Here is a 19,448-nt window from a genome sequence, read left to right as displayed (position 1 = left end):
TCCCTCTTTCTCCCTCTCTCCTCCTCTCCCTCTCTCCCTCTCTCATCTACTCTCTGGATAAACTCCCCAGCTGTCATCTCTTGTATAAACCTATGTATCCAGCCCTCACATCCCCAGTCACCCAAATCGTATTCCTAAGAATCATTCTTGACTCTTTAACTTTCCTACTCCTGCCTTCCCATCTGGTCAGTTGCCTCATTTAATAAATTCAACCTCCGTAGTATCTCTCATATTGATTTCTTTCTCTTTACTCATACTACAGCTACTCTAATTCAGAATCTTATTACCTTGCTTGGACTACTAGTATTGTCTTTTAATTAGGTTGGCTTCATAAATTCAATCTCTTCCCTCTCCATTTTATTGGAGAGTAATCAGATAGCCTTTGATAGCTTCTGTTATCAGATTGATGTTCTTAAAATTCAATTCTGACTAGGTCACTCTCTGGATCCCAGAGTTTCAGTGACTTCCTTTTGCCTCCAAGATAAAATAAAATAGAGATTTTGTTTTGGTATCTAGAACCTTTCCTGTGGTTCTTCAGACTTTCTTTACTGCCTCTTATGCCCCAGGCCATACTGACTTTCTTGTTTACATTCTGTGGATTTTCTTTGTCTTTGCATAGGCTGTCCTTAATACTTACAAGGTGCTTCTTAAATAGTAAATAGAGTTAGAGTCCTAGCCTTGTGAAGATGTGCTATTGGGTTTAAGTCTAGACTTTGATATATGTTGACTTAGGACCATGGGATTTTAACTCTCTCAATGCCCAAAGCAACTTTCCAAGACTTGATTATAGATGAAATCACAAGTCATTTCCAAATGTGTGTGTATGTATGTGTGTTAACATGGTGGAACCCACTAGAGCTTTTGTTCTATTGGTATAGCTTTTGAGAACCCATGACCACCTCCATACTATGAGAGTACAGATATTACCCAGATTTTACAGATGACTAAAGTTAATTGAGGGGTTGAGCTTCAGTCACACAGATGTGTGACTCTAGATGTCTAGTAGGAAATTGGAAATTTGGTATTGAAACTCAGAGATCAGGCTTCAGATAAAGAATTGGGTATCATCTACTTAGAAATGGTCTTTGAATTTCATGGAAGCATATGAAATTACAAAGCTTTGGGGGAAACCTATATTTCAGATGGCAGAAGAGCTAGTAAAGAAAGCCAATTAGACAAGTAGGGAGGGAACCAGTAGACTTAAGTGTCATTGAAACCAAGGGAGGGCAAAAGCTTCAGAAAAGAAGGGGTGGTCTACAGTGTCAAGTTGTAGAGAAGTTAAGGAAGTTGAAAAAAATCTATTTGTCAGCTTTATCGTTGAGGAAGCTCATTTCAAGTGAGCTTTGAAGGTTTTGGTTTTCTTGTTAAGTCAGATAATCTTTTAAAAATAAGTAGAATGAAAAATAGTTCTGAATAGTTGCTGGTGGGAATCAATCAATTAATCCTCAAGTATATATTAAATCCCCACTATGAACATACAAAGACAAAAATGAGACAGTCTCTGAATTTAAGGATGAGAATCATAATAGTTTTAAAGGGTTACCATGGAGTTGTGAAGGTCTTTGTTGAAATTAGTATTAATTTGTGGTGGATACAGCCAAGATGTCTTAACATTTTTTTTGTTGTTAATACAGGTACACTGGCTTACTTGCCATCCTCACCCCGGACACTTGATTTGCTGACTCTGTGTCAATGCCTTTGTCCTGGCCATTGTCCATGCCTGGAGTGTTCTCAGCTTTTCACTAGGTATGCACAGTGGATAAAGCTGGCTCTCATTTGTTTCATTTCAGTCTGAGTCAGTCTTCTTTCTGTCAGGAGGTAGTCCTCTGGAAATCATGGTTGGTCATTATGCTGATAAGAATTCCTAATTCTTTCAGAGTTTCTTGTCGCTGCCATATTGTTGTCATTGTATAAAATGTTCTGGTTCTGTTCATGTCACCTTGCATCAGTTCATGAAACTTTTGCCAGGTTTCTCTGAAGCCGTCAACTTTATCGTTTCTTACAGCACAATGGTATTACACCACATTTATGTACCATAATTGGTTCACCCATTCCCCAGTTTATGGGCACTGCCTCAGATTCCCGTTCTTTGCCATCTCAAGAATAGCTAAATTTTTGCACATCGTTAAATTTTGTTTTACTTAGGACTAATTCTTCCCTTAATCCACCATCATTTAAATTCCCCTCCTTTTCTATCACCTTTTCTTCCTATTTTCCTGGTGAATGGAATGTACCTCCAGAAGTACCCAGCTCTGTGTGTGTAGTCTTTTCTCCTTTGACCAACGCAGATGAGAATGAGTTTGAAGTTTCAATTGTTCCTACACTCTCCTACTTTTTTGTATAGATGCTTACTTGGGCACCCTGATGAGGTGAGATAATTTCCCATAACCTTTTCTCTTTCCTTCCTCCCCAGCTCTCCAGGGTTATCCTTTTCTCATTCTTAAAATTATTGAGATGTAACAGAATCACTCCCAAGCCTTATATCTCATTATGAACCATCTTTGACTCGTGAAGATGATGACAATAACAATAGGGTTCAGAATGGACATATTATCTCCCCACATTTGGACGTAAGCAGTTTATCCTTGTGTAAGCCCTTATCATTCATTCATATTTACTTTTTTATGTTTCTCTTAAGTCCAGTGTTTGAACTTCAGAGTTTCTACTTAGCTCCTGTCTTCTCATGAGGAATGGTTAGAAGTCCTCTATTTCATTAAAGATCCATTTTTGTTTTTCTGTCTCATTTTACTCAGTTTTGCTGAGTAAATTATTCTTGGCCCATATACTTTGCCTTCTGAAATATTGTATTTCAAGTTCTCTGCTCCTTTGCCATGGTAGCTTACTCAATCATGTGTTATCCTGACTATAACTCCTTGGAACTTGAATTCTTTATTTCTGGCTGCTTGTAATGTTTTATTTTTTTCTTTGACCTGGAAACTCTGGATTTTTGGCTGTAATGTTCCTGGAAGTTTTCATTTTGGGGTTTATTGAAAAAGTTTTGACTGGTGGATTCTTTCTATTTGTCCTTTACCCTCTAGTTCTAAGAGAGGTGGGCAGTTTTAAGGTTTCTTGAAATAGGTTGAGTAGGCTCTTTTTTTGGGGGGGGGGAGCGGGGTCCACAGCATTTAGTTCAGTGATTCTTAAATTGTAATCAAATTAAATTAATTTAACTTAATCAAATTAAAATCAACCTATTTTCTAGGTAAGTTATTTTAGTTAGGAGATACATTACTTTTTCTTCTGTTTTTTTTTTCACTCCCTTGACTTTGTTTTAACATTTTTTGTTTTCTGACAGAAGTCATTGACTTCCCTTTTGCCCATTATGATTTGTAGGAAATTTGTTGCTTGTATAAAGTTTAGTACTTCTTGTGTTAAGTCTTAATTCCCTACTTTTGTGCTATAAGATATGATGAACAGCCAGATTTCAGAAAAACCTGGAAAAACTTGCATCAACTGATTCTGAGTGAGGTGAGCAGAACCAGGAAAGCATTGTACAAAGTAACAGCAACATTGTGTGATTATCAACTATGAGAGACTTAGCTCTTCTCAGCAATATAGCGATTTGATACAATTTCAAAAGACTCATGATCGAAAATGCTGTTCATATCCAGAGAAAGAACTATGGAGTCTGAATGCAGATCAAAGCATATAGTTTTTGCTGTTCTGTTTTTTCTTTCTTGTGTTTTCCTTTTGTTCCAATTTTTTATTTTCACATCACTAATGTGGAAACATGTTTATTATGATTGTACATGTGTAGCCTATATCAGATTGATTGCTACCTTGCAGAGGGTCAAGGGGAGAGAGGGAGAAGAAATTTGAAACTCAAAATCTTAGAAAAGTGAATGTTGAAAACTGAAAAAAAAATCTGTTAATTCTGTTTTAAAATTCTTCTATAGCTCTCATTTCCTTTCCAGTTTTTTTTCCTTAAGCACTCTCATTTAATTCATAAATAAATAAATACAATTCTTGCTTTGTCTCTCTCAATAATTCCCATTGAGTTTGTACCCAAGCTGTGTTTTTCTCTGAGGCTTTGTTTATAGATGTTTTACAGTCATTCTCTTCTGTGTTCATGTCTTGACAAGACTCCATTCCCACCATAAATAACTTTTTATGGAAGGATTCTTCTTTTGTTAGCTCATTCTTGCAGCCTATTTCCTGACGTTGTACTAGATGCTAAGGTTGGACTCTTACAATTGTGGAGGAAAGGTTGGGTTACTAGTCTTGAGGTTGTATTCTAAGATCTCAGGGACAAGCTTGGGGTCTGTAGACTTTTCAGTACTCTCAGAGTAGTCTGGTTCCTGCACTTTAGGTTTGAGCTCTATAGGTCCCTGACCTGTGTTTTGATCAGAGCAGCAGTTCACGCTCCTGGACTTGGCCCCCATAAGCTATCTGGGAAGAGTTTTTACTTCAGAGTGGCAGTCGTAGATCCCTCTTTGGTCTTGGATTGCTTCCATGGTCATTGCTCTATAGGTGAGGCTAGACATTGAAATTGAGATCCCACTTTGCTCCTTGCTAATGGATTTCCTCCTTTTTTCAGTTCATGCTGATGGCCTCTGTACCCAGGAATGCCATTACCACGTACAAGTTGCCATTTCAGTCCACTTTGGAACTGAATAGAGATTGGCAAAGTTGCCATTTGGCATTTATTCCCTGGCATGGAATATGGGTCTAGGGCCCTGGTATAGGTCTAAAAGCTCTTCTTACCCTGGTTCACAGACTCTCCCTGGTCTCTGGAGTGCTCCTGACCTCACTCTTCATCCAGTATTCACATGTCTTCCTATGCAGACTTGTGTAGAACAGATAACTCAGTGTGACTTTTGTTTTCTTTTGTTTTGGTTTTGGTTTCTTCATCAAGATTCAGTGTGGTACATTTTCTAGATCTTTTTGGAGAGAGGGACTCATTTTATTGCTTCCTACTGCTCTGCCATTTTGCCTTTTTGGCTCCAATAATATCTTCACACACATCAGTACTGTCAAATACTAATATCGATCCATAAGCATGTAACTGAGTTATAATCTTCACTCGGAAGTCATTCATACCAATTCTCTTAGATTCTCATCAGATATTTGCTTTTAAGCATGTTCTTATATTACAGATTATCACTTCCAGGGAAAGTTTCTATGGAAGTTCCTTGACTGCCTAGTTAAATGGATTTTGCAGAATGGAAATTTCTTAATCTCTTGCAATCAGTGCTGGAACTGTAGTTTGAGCTTGGAAAATATATCCACTGCTATTTTGTGTGAGAATGGAAATCTTGTTTTAACTTTTGATAGCATGGGAAGTATATAAAATAGCTTGACAGTTACTTGTGATTTAAACAATTTTAGCTGGCATCAAATTGACTTTACCACAACATGTTTCTATATAAAGGCTGTCACTATATAAAGGGCAAGTCACTTAACCCAGATTGCCTCAAAAAAAAAATGTCATTGGGAATGTTTAACAAAAAAAAAAAAATAGAATACAGCAAAATAGATAATGTTAATTTGTGTTTTTCTAAGTCCGTATACAGCCAGCAGGGATCTCTTTCTAGTATTGGTCAATAGATAATATAAATTTGAGAAGATTGAATTGATTCTCTATCATTTTTTATTGATCCTATTGACAGTTAATTGTTTTTGTCCTGCAATTGTTTATATCATGGCTCTTTGTGTCTCAAATTAGTTCAGGAATTCAGCTAGCCTGTAATGGGTTAATTTTAGAAATCCAGCTCCTCTGTTAATAATTGATCTGTTCTCCATCCCAAGGACTTTTATCTGACCTTGGGAGCTGAGTGTGAACACAAAGGGAGTCGGGACTAACATCTTTACACCACCAAGCTATCCTTCCTATCCTTCAAGGATGTCTGATTTGCTGTCCAGAAGTCTGGGCCCTATCTCAAACAATGAGCGCTTCCTAGCGTCCCAAGAGAAGAAGGTAGGTCATTGCTAGACCCCATCACATAAACTTCCAACCATCATACAGCTTTGTAACTGGTCACGTTGTCCTTTATCTCATGGTGTCATCTGTTCTGTTCTTCTGTATTCCCCAAAATCTATGAAAAGGGAGCTATCCCCTTTTTCTCAAGGTCTTTGGCATAAATGGAGACAAACCATTGACCCTTTATTGACAAGCTGCAATGACCCTGTTAATAAATATCATCTTGCACAGAGTTGCCTCAGTTTACACTTTTGTTAAATTTCAGTTGCAACAAATTGTTTACACACATTTAATCAATAAAATTTGATGGCAAGCAATAAATATAAGTTTAATTAGTGTTTGCATTTGACTAGTTAACATACACAATGGTAAATAAATTTTGCTTGTAACTTTGCTAACTAATCTATGCTGTGTAAATCCTCTACAAAGGATCTGTGTCTTTGAACTTGTCATCTTCTATACCCATGTAGTACTTGCCTTTTTGTACTTCTTAGCACAGTGCCTAGCACATAGTAAGTCCTTAATTAATGCTTTATCTACCTTATTATCATATATATGCATGTGTATATGTACACACACACACACACACAAATTGAAGAGATTCACATATTGTGCAAAGCCTTGGCATAGACATAGGGGTTCTTTACCTTTTCCGTGTTATCGACCCCTTAAGCAGTCTGGGTTCTTTTTTTAATGCATTGAAAAAAATGTATAGAATTACCAGGGAAGCCATTTATATTGAAATTCAATTATCAAAATATTAAAAACAGTCCACAGCAAGTTCACAGACCCAAGGTTCAGAACCCTTGATTCTTTTCCCAACTGTCCGGACTTCTTTCTCTATCAGATTATAGTTTCTTGCTCACCCTGGAACTTTCCCCTCTCATTCTTGGGCCTTCTTATTCTGGATGACCATGGCGCCCCTACAGCTGCTTTATTTGATTGCTTGGGTCTTCTCAGAAGCATCTATCAAGCTCCTAGAAAGTGCCAGACACTGTTCTAACCAATAGGAATGCAAAGAAAGGCAGAATGGCAGACGTGTTCTTGTTCATTCCATTTCTCATTATCTTCCCCCATTAGACAATAAGCACTGTGAAGGTAGAGATTATCTTTCCTTTTGCTGGTATTTATAATCTCAGTGCTTAGCACAGTATCTGGCACATAGCAAGGACTTAGAAGTGATAAATAGAAGTATGTATATAGAATAATTTTGCATTTCTATTTGTGTCTGATGGTAGCCATTTCTAGGGCAAGGAGGGGAGGAATAAAAAAAATTTACATGATAATTTTGTTGTAAAGAATTGCAGGTTATATATATAAGTGGATATGCAGTTTCATGTAAAGTCAAATTTTTTATTGTACTGTATTATGGAAATACTTGTTTTATTTCATAAACTAAAAATAAAATAAAAAGAATGCTTGTTGAATTCCTGAACTATAGATCATTACGGAGTTATATTTCTCTGAACCTCATTTTCCTTAAGTGAGGGTCCTAGAAAGGGCTTAATTTTTAGGATCACAGACTGATAAGAAGCTTAAAAGCCATTTACTCCAACAGCTTAGACCCAGAAGGGCTACATCACTTGTCCAAGGTCTCACAGCTAGTAAGTAGCAAAAACTGAATTTGAACTCAGGTTCATTGATCCAAGTGCTAATATTTATTTCACCTTCCAGGCTGCTTTCAGTGTTATCTAAAAGGAATAAAGGTCTGTCTTTGAAGTGTACATAGAGATTGAAATTTTGGGTTGACTAATTGATTTGTTTTAGTATCTTAAAGGTTAAGTTTAAATTCTTGAGGTTAAGTTTAAAGATTTGCTAGAACAGATGTCATCCCTTTTAAGCCTTTGAGCACGTTCATTCAGCTTTGCATTCTTATCTCCTAGGGAATAGAGCCCTACCATAGGCATTTAGTGAATGCTTACTGCCTTAGGAGATAATGAGGGGCAGAGTACAGCAGAGGTGTGGTCTACTTACGTGACCTTGGCAAGTGCACAGTCCAGTTTTATGATGCGTAAGGAGAGGTAATAGAGTGGTGCGTGCAGAAAAATATTCTGTGTTGCCTTTTCAAAGAAGCTTTGTGCTTTGAGGAAGACGACGGTACCACTCCTTGCTTTGACTTTCCATGGTTCGACTAATCTGATTGGTGAAACTGATTGGTATGAAATTTATTAGGCAAATGAAATCCATAAAGATAAGATTTGTACCTAATTTCTTTTTAATGGAAAGTTCAGAATCTGTCAGCTCTTAGGTGTTGGGTTGGATTATGTTTTAGGGAATTCTTGTAGTTGCTTTTGTAGGAAAACAGTTGTTCATTTATTTCAGTCGTGTTTTTATTTCATGATGCCATTTGGGGTTTTCTTGGCAAAGATACTGGAGTGGTTTGCCATTTCCTTCTCCAGCTTGTTTTACAGATGAGGAAACTGAGGGAAATAGGGTGAAGGGACTTGTTCAGGGACATGCAGCTAGTAACTGTCTGAGGTTAGATTTGAACTCAGGGAGATGCATCTTCCAGACTCTAACCATTGTGCCCCAGGAGAGTAGGAAAATAGGGAAACGGATTTACTGTAATTTGTGTTTATTGAACACATAATCTTAATTTATCCTAAAGAATTTCAAAGTTCTTTCTTTACAACAGAGATTCTTAACCTTTTTTTAGTGTCATGTATCCCCTTTGGAGTTTGGTAAAACTGTATGTTCCATGGATCTTTTTATTCCAAAGATCATTCTTTTGACAGAGCAAAAAGTACCAAAAGAATGTCTGGATTTGGATTTAGGCCCCCTCTCAGCCATCTATTCTGAGACCTGTCCCTTTTTTTAATCATCACATCTGCTTTTTATTTTTTTAATATTTCCCCCCTCCAGTTACATTGTTAATACACTTTTTAACATTAAAAAAAAAAAAGTTTTAAGTTCCAGATTCTATCTCTCTCTCCTCTACCCCCTCTCTGAGATAGTGTGCAATCTGATTTAGGTTGTATGTGTCTGTATTAGTCATTTTATACAAGAAAATTTGGACAACAGCAGCAACAAAAGAAAGAGATAGAGAGAGAGAAAGCGAAACATGCTATATTTCAGTCTGTATTCGGATATCAGTTCTTTCTCTGGAGGAGGTTATGGTCACATGAAAAAATGCTCTGAATCACTGTTGATTAGAGAAGTCTTAGAGTTGTTTTTTTAAGCTCTTTCATCTCTGCTTATCCTGATCTGTAGGGCTACTAACACCATTCCTCATCTTGGTTTTTTTTTTATCGTTTTTCCATGATTGGTCCTGCTTCCTACATGTATTTTAAAGTTCCAGTCCCCCTTCTGCATCTGTTTAGGCAACTTGCGTCTCTTCTTTAGGATTTCATTTTTAAGAGCTCCCCAGGATTTTCCCCAGGATGACTTATGCAGCAGAATTTTTAGTTCATTGGGCACCTACAAGACCTGTTTGAACTTCTTGAAAGCTGCTCTCCCAGAATCTACAGTGCATATCAAAGTATTTTCTTCACTTTCTATATCACAAATTAAATTATGGAATGGTCACTTCCTTCCTAATGACCATTATTTCTATTTCAACAGCCACTTCCTTTTAGACAGAATCAGATCTCTAATCAGATAGCTAATTATTTGCTTAATTGTGGTCCCTACATTTTGTGAAGAAAGAAATTATTAAGGCAACCCAGTAATCTTTTTCACTGTTCTACTGTTAGCAAAGAGGGAGCTCCATAGATTATTGGATAATTGAACTTCCTTGCCAGGCTTGTGGCATTAAAAACTGTGTATCTGTGTCTTCCCTCTGTCCAGGTGGACTAATGTGTACTCCAATGACAACCACTTCTATTTCTATCTCCCCTCCCTCTCTGGACTATTTATTTGTTCTGTTCTTTTTCAACAGGATGCCTTACATACCCACTAGAGCTTTATTTTAGTCATGAATTACATCCCATCATCTCAGTAAAATTTACAATGTTGAAGTTAGTGTCTTTAGTTCATCTTTTGTTATTAGCACTCATAATCAATATATCTGTCATGGTTTTTGTTACTAGCCCCTTATTGGATTTTATCTGCTATGTGTTACTTGGCATCTTACTTGTTCTTCTTATATTACACTGGTGTGTGTATTGTATATTGAGTACACAATATAATTTTCCCATATTACACTGGTATGTGTATACATACACATATTATATGTGTGTATGTATATATAGAGAGAGGTTCATCTTCTCTCTTTGCAGCTTAAAGTTCTCTTGCTTAGATTTGTAAAGTTTCAGACAAAGACAATGATGAGCTCTTTCCCTGGTTTAAGGACAATATGTTTTTAGCTTTGTTCCAAAAATATTTTCGGCTGTGCTATATCTGTTTGTTTCATCATATTTTTATTGATGCTTTTTTAATATATCACTTTCATTTCTGAATATACCCCTAACTAGAGCCTTGTAACAAAGAATATTTTAAAAGAGGAGGGGGAGAAGTTCAGCAAAACCAATCAACTTACCAGTTCTTTCTGGAAGGAAGGTGTTGATTTTGACAATAAGAAGGTAGTTTTAAAAAGGAATGGTTTTGGGGAGGGAATGATAATGAATTCTGTTTTGGATATGGCAATTTTGAGGTGTTTATAGGATATCCAATTAAAAGTGTTCAGTATACAAACTAATAAAGCGCCGAAACTCAGGGAAGAGACCATATTTTTAATGTATATATCTCATATATATGTATCAACTATATAGATCTGGGAATTAATGGCTTAGAAATGATCATTAAACTTAGGAGTTTTGTTTCTGTTTTTTTGTTTTCATTTGGGAGGGACAGGAAAGAGAGGGGGACTGGTGGTTGTTGTCCCCCCACTTCCCCCCAAAAAGAGAGACTCACTGAAGCATTTTTTTTTTAAGCAATCGGGGTTAAGTAACTTGCTCAAGGTTACACGGCCAGGTGTTTCTGGGTGGGTGCTAAGTGTCTGAGCCCGGGATTCGATCTCCAGGTCTTCTCAACACTGGAGCCGGTGCTCTTACTCGCTGTGCTACCTGGCCGCCCCCGAAGCATTTTTTAAAATGCATAGAAATGAACAGAAAGACCTGAAGGAATCATAGACAAGCAGGATAGCTTTGAAAGTTAGATGAAATAGAGATTTGTCATTTCATGGACGGTCTTTCTGTCCTATTCAGGTATATGCAAATGTTCATCTTATTTGGGCTTTAAATTCAAAATAAAAATAAATGAATAGATGCCCACTTTGTTTACACTGGAGGCAGATGATTTCATGCTTCTTGCTGCTGTGGTCATATCTGCTTCTAGGTAAGCTCCTTCCCTAATCTGCTTAGTGTTTGAGTCCAAGAAAAACCAAAGTCCACTAGGGGGTAGCCAGATAGCCAATTTAAACTTTATATAGATAGCTTGACCTCAGTTGACCTCAACCTTCTCCTTCTTAACTGTATGTCAGTTTTTTTTTTCAATGGCTTATAGGGATTGATGATGACTCATCTAAATAAGTAGGTGTTCCTGTTTCCAAGCTGTTAACAGTGCCTTTAGAACATTTTATGTTAAATATTAATACTTTCAGCTTGGTAAGAGATAATGAAGACCTGAATTAGGGAAGTGGCTCTGTGAGAGGGGACTAATATAAGAGGTGACTTGTGGAGGCAAAGGACAAGGTTTAACAAAGGACTAATTGGGTGAAGGACTAAAGGAAAGAGAAGAGTCAAGTATGAGATTGCACACTTGGGTCCAGGAAAGTAGTATCCTCAGCAGAAATTGAGAAGCTTGAAGGGTCAGGGATTTTAAAATGAAAGATAAAATTAAATTCTGTTCGTATATCCAAAATAGGACATGAAGGTAGAGACAGTAGGTATGTGAGGGGCTGGAGTTCTAGAGAAAGATTAGATCTGTATTTGGAAATCATCTCTATAGCAATGATCATCAGACCCATAGTAATGGTCTAGTGGAAAAATGGAGTACATGAGTTCAAATCTTACTACTTGTGTGACCTTGGGTACATCATTCAGTGTCTCTTGTTTTATACCATAAATTAAAAGTGATTTTTTTTAAAGAGTTTATACTGACAGAAGAGGTGCTTTGGGGGATACTTCCACTTAGGGACTGGACATGGCTGTTTCTGTAAAGGAGACTGAAAAAGAATATTAAGATAGGAGGAAAACTCAGGAGTGAGTAGATGTACTGAAGAAAATACAGTCTAAACAGCAAATAAATTTTTAAAAATATAAGTGTGTTTTAAGGATAAAATCGTCAGTATAAATGACATGGTGCAAGTTCTGGAAATTCCCTTAAACTCTCCTGGAATCTTCTCACTTCATCTGGCATTTTTTCATCCTCTTTACTGGCCTTTTATTGTCCCTAAACCCAATTCTCCTCCTTGCCCTTAACCTAGCCCAGACCTTTATTGCCTTTATTGTCTGTTACCTCTGGATTGTCTCCTGATTCTTCCCACCCTTGAGCTTATAAAAATCCCATTCTCTTGGTTTCTTCCATTGGACCTCTAGTCACGCAAGTCTGCTGGGCACTCCCATCAAGATCCTCCTTAGACCACTCACCTCAGACTACTTGGCCAACCCTAGATCTCTCCCACAGCCTCTCTGTATATAAGATCCATCTTGTTTCCATGAAAGTACTCTGATTCAGTCCAGCCTTTTTGCCAATACAAGCATCACAAATGTTCAGATTCCTTAAAGATCTAACCAATCCTAAGATTCCTTAAGAGTTTGGCCAGCATGGTGGATTTTTAATAAACTTGGTTTTTCTTTGGCTGAAAGAAGGCTTGGGTTGAATTCATTCAGGCAGGGACTTGCATGTTACTATTTTGGGGTCCCAGGACCCCTAAATCTCAACATAACCACTAATGGAGTGTCTGCTTTGATAAAAAATTAAAAAAAATTTAAAAAGGTTTCCTGGGTAAGGTTACAAAGATAGCACCACTGTGAAATTCATTCATTGAATCATTCAAAGGCAAGCCAATAAGACAGAAGTGTATAACTTACTATAACATGTCACCAATGTTAATTTTACTAAAACAAGACTTTAAATTGTAGAATCTTTACAATTTCTTATAATGAAATAGTGACCATGTAAATATTTTGCATCACAAAGAAATTTGCCAGTTTTCTTGTAGCATAGTACTTAAAAGAATTGTCAAACTTAAAGATTGCATATAATTATATAATAATATATTATGGTATATATTTTTACATATTACATATAATTATACATTTTCTTTAACAAAGTAAGTATTATAAATCTGCTCATCCATCCTTATAATGTCAAGTGACTGTCAGTCATATGCTACCTTGGAGATATTTTTGAAATGATAAATATATTTATTAGACTTTTCAGGATAAAAGTGCTGCTTTAACATTAATGAGAAAGTTCAGTGATCCTCTGATAACAATCATCAGACAAGACATAAAACAGGGAGAGGCAGGCTCACCAAAAATTCACTGTTATGATGGAGGTCCAACTGGGTGGGGAGGTCAGAGGATACTCATATGCAATTGACATTATGTTGATTGAGGCAGCTCTTGGTAGAGATCTGTTATCATTCAAAGGAGTTTGACCTGTCCCACTCTGGAAAGATCTGATTGATAAAACATTTCTATTGCCCAGATTTCAACATGCGTTGGAATGAGAGTTAGTAATGTTAGCCATTTCCATTAACCTTCTCCCGGAGCCCAGCCCTCCCTCCCTGACCCACCCTACACACATATTATAGATGTCTGCTTATAAATCCTAATTGTGTGAGAGAATTTTCCCCAACATTCTTCTGCCTTTTCCTTACCTACATTCCCCTTTGCCTCTTTCCTTCTCTTAAGAGGTAACAGCCATACCCAGGGATTTATCTAAGTAGGTTCCCTCTATGATTGGGTGCAGAGGGGCACATATATCATCATTTCCCTTTATTAGAATATAACTCTTCTTTTATGATTTATGATTTATTTTAATTTTTATTAATTTTATGATTTATTAATTTATTTTCATTCATGTTTACCATTTTATATTTCCTTTTGCTCTTATATTTGAACTTAAGCATTTCTACACAACTTTGGTGTTTTCATCAAGTCCTCTCTTTCAGGAAGGGTCTGTTTTTCCCTTCTCAGTTTTTTTGGTTGTTATTTTTAGTTGTAAGCCCATATCCTTTGCCTTCTAGAATATTTTATTCCGAGTTCTCTGTGTCTTTGTAGGAGTGGCTGATAAATCTTGTGTGATAATGATTGTGGTTCTTGGTAGTTGAATTCTTTCTGGTGTTTTCTTTCATTATTTTTTTTTCACTTCAAAGGTTCGGATTTTGATTATGATGTTCCTGGGAGTTTTCACTTTGGTGTTTCTTTGAAGTAGATCAGTAGCAGAGACTTTCTATTTCTACTTTTCCTTCTAATTCTAAAAGATCTAGACCTTTTTTTTTTTTTAAAGATATCTTGAAATAGGATGTCTAGGCTCTTTTTTTGGTCATGGTTTTTAGATACTCTTTAACGATTCTTAAATTTTTCCTCCTCTGTCTGTTTTCTAGGTTGGTTGTTAGTTTTGTTATGAGATAACTTATGGGTTTTCTTTTTCCATTTTTTCAACTTTTTAACTTTGTTTTCATATTTCTTGTTTCACAGAGTCATCGGCTCCAATTTGGCCCATTCTGATTTTCAGGGAACGTGTTGCTGGGCAAGGTTTTGTACCTTTTGTATCAATCTATTAATTCCCTTTCTAATTCTTTCTTGCAGAGCTCTCATTTCTTTTCCAATTTTTCTCCCCCAAAGAGTTCTCATTTTAAACTCTTAAAAAATAATCTTGCTTCCTTTCTTCCAGTAATTCTAAGTTGAGTTAGTACCCCAGCTCTCTTTTTCACTGAGGCTGTATTTGTAGATGGTTTGGAGTCATTCTTTTCTTCATTTATGTTTTGAATATGCATGCTACTAGGCTTCTTTTTTGTAGTGGTCATTTGTCCATTATTCCAGGCTGCTTTCCTTGCAGGCAGGAACTGTCTTTTACTTCTTTTTGTATCGGTAGCACTTAGCACAGTGCAGAGCTCATAGTAGGCATTTTTAAGTGCTTATTAACTGATTTTGAACTTGATATTAAGGCTACACTTGAGGAGAAAGTCTGGGCTGATCCTATTACTGCTTCCTTCAGGGTGTTAAGGTTGTGTTAACCCAGGATCTCAAGGTCAGGCTGGGGAGACCCACGTACTCATGGCTCCCAGAGTGTCTGATCCAGGACCCTCTGTTCAGAGCTCTGCAAGTTCCTGACCTGGGTTTTGGTCGGAACAAGAGATGCTGTTGGACTGTCTATCAGCTGGCCAGAGAGCTTTTCTGGTGCAGCAGTTCCCACGTCCCTTTGATCTGGCCTCCTGCCCTGGCAATTCCCCTTCAGGATGTTGGGGCTGCGACCCTGCTCCGTCCCTGGGTTCTGTTTGCTCCTTCCCTTGATGATGTGGTGCCCATATTATGGTCCTTTATATCTTACCCGAGCTTTGCCTTTCACATCGTTATCTACATATATGGTGTCGGCATCATTGTGTGCATCTGCTTGGTTCCACTTTAATTGTTCTGCACCATTTCTCACATGCATCCCCATGTTTTCATGAATTTTTCATATTCCGTACTTCTGTGGTCCTTCTTTTAAATTAGAAAATTTAAATCTTAAAATTGCAAATCTTCATTTACCATGGTTTTTTTTGTTTTCTTTTCCCAGCAACTCTCCCATCCACTGAGTACTTATGTTTTGGTTGGAAGTAATTATGAAAATAACATCTATGCCCCCAATTTTTCAGGATTTCATAAGGCATAGAACTTGTTTAGTTGTTTTGTGTGTGTGTGTGTGTGTCATTCTTGCCATTTCTACCCCCAGGACACCTCTCCCTTTTGTTCCTTTCTCTCCACTTAACACAGCCACCGCCCAAGTGGCTCTTACAGTGGGATTATTGAAATAACATACAGATAGTTCTGCTTGACTCAAGTCTCTGTACTCTGCCCTCCATTCCATATGTCTGACAGTCTGACCGTGGTTTTGACCATGCCAAGAAATAAGAACTCCCTGTTGCCTCTAGGATCAGGTACTTTTTTTGGTGTTTAAGGCCCTTTTTGGCTTGGTTCCAACCCACCTTCCCATCCATTGCTGTTTCTCATGCACACTAGTCAGTCTTTAAGACATTTACCTCCTATGCTTACAATGTTCCCTTTTGATTTCCACCCTTTAGAATTACTTGGAAAATTCCTTAATTTCTTGTAAATATTGACCTACACAAGTATGTACTTGACATCTCTGAATGGAATGTCAGTGTGGGGATTTTTTCATTTTTGTTTTTGTATTCCCTGATTCTTAACTATATGACATCAACAGACGGGATAGTGTTTTTCAAATTCCACATTGCCTGGGGAACCTATGCCATTTTAGATGCATCCTCCAAAGGGCAGCATTCATCTCCAGTCTTTCAGGCGACATATACTTGTATAGCACTCAAGAGTTTTCACTAAAATATTTCTAATTTTTTCAATTTTTTTTGAATTTTTCAAAATTTGAAATTTCAAAATTCAAAATTTCATAAAATTTTCACTCTAAATAATTCTTTGAGGTTGGGATTGTTTTCTCCATTTTGCAGAAAAAGAAGTGACTAGTCTAAGAGGGTAAGTGATTTGTGGAAACTCAGACCTCAGGAAGGCCTCTTGATGATGGTCGAGTTCTTCTCTGCTTTTATTGCATTGAGATGCAACCATAACCCTCAGTAAGGGATTGAGGTATGAAGGTCGGAAGGTGATAGATTGAGAAGCTGGATGGGACCTTAGAGGTCCAGACCTCTTGTTTTACACGTGAATATACAATTTAGAGAAGTTCAATGAGTTGTTCAGGGTCATCTGGTTAGTAATTGGCAAAGCTGTGAATTGAACCTAGGGCCTCTGACTCCAAAGTGATTGTTTTATTTCTGGCTAAACCACCCTGTCTCTCAAAGTGTTGTAGATTAGATTGTTAGTATCAGCTCATCTATTTTTTTCCTCCTGTATATAACAAGAAGACAGAATAAAAGTATATTTGTCAGTGAAAACAAAAGGCTGTAGACCTGTCGATTCCCCAGAACTTCCCATTTCTTCAGGAAAACAGAATTGATTGATTGTAGCCACTTCTTATGGTCTGATGCAAGGCCAGTTATTATTATTATAAATATCTGTTATCTCCTATTAGATAAGATCCTAGAACTTATTATAATTATTTGCTTTTAATTGCCTTAATGACAGTCCTTCACATGGTCACTTATGTTTTGAAAAGGTACAGTAAGCTGGTTCATTGAAAATAGGTCTCCTTCACTGCAGTGAAATTTTATTTTATCGTATTTTTGGTACTTTGAATTGGCTTTTGATGAGGTCATGATCTTATTGATGTCATAATTTTTCTTCTTTCTTTTCATTATAGAGAGAGACAAAGACTGCAAAATGTCAGCAACTGATGTTCAAGTCGTAATCCCAATGTCACAAACAAACGCCAATGGCCCAGATGAGAGTACCTCAGGGGTGTTCAAAGGAAAAAAGAGTCAATCAGGAGCATCGGTGTTGAGTTTCCATAACATCTGCTATCAAGTGAAAGTGAAGACTGGCTTCATAGGTTGTCGGAAGATTGTTAAGAAAGAAATACTCAAGAATGTCAAGTAAGACCATGAATCTTGTTTGGGGGTCACAAGTCGCTTGGGCCTTCCTTGCTGTTCCTTGACCGCAACATGCCATCTTCTGAATTTGGGCAGTTTCTATAATTGATCCCCATGTCTATAATTCTGTCCTTCCTGATCTCCATCTTCTGGCTTCTCTGATTTCCTTTGAGTCTCAGATAAATTCTTACCTTAAGCAAGAACCATTTCATGGTCCTCCTTAATTCTAGTGCCTTCCTTCTGAGGTTATTTCCAGTCTTTTTCATTCATATGTGCATGCATACACATACCAATACATACACACATGTATGTATATATCTCTCTCCATACACACACGCACACATGTATATCTTATTGATACGTAGTTGTTTGCATGTTATCTGTCCCATTAGACTGTAAACTCCTTGGGGGCAGGAGCTATTTTTTACCTCTTCCTTCTGTCTTGAGCATTTAGCACAGTGCCTGGTATATAGGAGGAACTTAATAACTGCTGACTGGTTTACATTTTTAACCACCTTTATAAATGATTAATAACATTTATTGAGTGCTTATTATGTAAGGAATACAGTGGTACTGTGCTAAGTACTAGGGATACAAAAAAAAAGGTAAAAACAGTCTGCCCTCGAAGGGTTTATATTCTAATGAGTAAAACAAGATGTAAATAATGAGTTGTAGTTTCTGAGGGGAAGGCATTAGCAGCTGGGGAGACTAGGAAAAGTCTCCTTCTGAAGGTGGGATTTGAGATGAGCCTGGAAGGAGCCAGAGAACCACGGGGGCAGAAGGGAGGGGCCACTTCGTAGGACCAATCTGAGGTGAGATGAGAAATTAATGAAACTGGACGAAGGAGCCAAGCGTCCGTGGTGTTTTCCTCACTGAGCAAATTTTTAATATGTGTTTTATACATACACACAAGTGGTCAAATGACCAATGGAGAGTGGGTTCGGTTTGCATAGTCCTGATATCATAATAGGACTGGAAAAATTATAGAATCTGGTTCATTCCCCGCCAGTGACTGAGGACAGACGCTAGGCTTGCTCATACCTGCTTTGTCATTGGCATCATGTAATTATGTTCAGGGGAAGACATCATTTTCTTTTAAACTTGAGGTCAACATTTTTGCATAGAACTCCAGAAAGAGCCGGAGGGTTGGTAGAAATGACTAATAATATTCAGTAGTCCAGGTGAGAGGGGATGAGGGCCTGAATAGAGACGTAGAATTAAGAGGACAGATGAGAAAAGTTTGGCAGTTGTTGATTCGATCAGATTTGACAACCCCTTTCCATCTCAGTGGAAGTGTTATGAAACTCAGCCAAAATTATGAAGGTAGAATACTACAAATTTTAATAATGATTTCATTTCCTGAGCTGCCTTCTGCCTTCTTGTTGATCTCAAGAAGTGTTTATAGAGTGAGATGAAGGGAGAGAGAGATGTCCTGGTAAATACTCAATAACCAGACTTTATGGGAAAAAATACATATGTACACACACACTTTTACATTTGATTTACATTATTAAAACCTTCTAAAGTCTTAGATGGGGTAAATTTGCAGTATTAGCACTTTTTGAGTCTAAATCAGCCAACTATGACTGGTGAGCCCTATACAAAATCAAGCCCTGGTTTGTAATGATTGCCAATTTCTGAGTTTTAATGGCTCATGCTGAAAATTTAATAATTGTCTTGGGAGTAGAACTGACTAGCTCATCCCTCCAGTGTTCTAGGAGAGGCAGACTGGTGTCTCCCTGCTTCTCATTCTTTCTGAAATCATTCACAAAAATTCCCTCATCATTGACTTCTTCTTTTTCATTATTGCTTTCTTCTGATGCTTATGGGAATCTGGGTATCTTCAGAAAGTGTTGTGTCCCTAGCCATGGTCCTCATTTCTGGTTTTCCTTAATTTGATATTCATTGACACATTGT

At 37.3% G+C, this 19,448-nt stretch overlaps 1 protein-coding gene across 9 annotated transcripts in view; it reads left to right on the top strand.

Moving 5' to 3' along the window:
• The window catches only part of ABCG2 (ATP binding cassette subfamily G member 2 (JR blood group)), a 72,929-nt gene that overhangs the window by 9,489 nt on the left and 43,992 nt on the right, over positions 1 to 19,448 (top strand). For 4 of the 9 annotated variants that reach the window (XM_069093802.1, XM_069093783.1, XM_069093793.1 and 1 more), the window contains 2 exons: positions 1,635 to 1,746; positions 17,303 to 17,534. In XM_069093802.1, the coding sequence (XP_068949903.1) occupies positions 17,323 to 17,534 (212 nt within the window). In that variant the 5' untranslated portion in view covers positions 1,635 to 1,746; positions 17,303 to 17,322. Of the gene's footprint in view, positions 1 to 1,634; positions 1,747 to 5,748; positions 5,918 to 14,508; positions 14,566 to 17,302; positions 17,535 to 19,448 lie in introns of all 9 variants that reach the window. The other 5 variants (XM_069093827.1, XM_069093819.1, XM_069093832.1 and 2 more) reach the window with 3 other exon arrangements.

The sequence above is a fragment of the Petaurus breviceps genome, unplaced genomic scaffold (assembly GCF_028583685.1).
Source record: "Petaurus breviceps papuanus isolate PSGF00001 unplaced genomic scaffold, PetGlider_PUasm1.0 126, whole genome shotgun sequence".
Lineage (NCBI taxonomy): Eukaryota > Metazoa > Chordata > Mammalia > Diprotodontia > Petauridae > Petaurus > Petaurus breviceps.
Note: the sequence above shows the minus strand (reverse complement) of the source record. Positions and strands in the feature narration are given on the sequence as shown.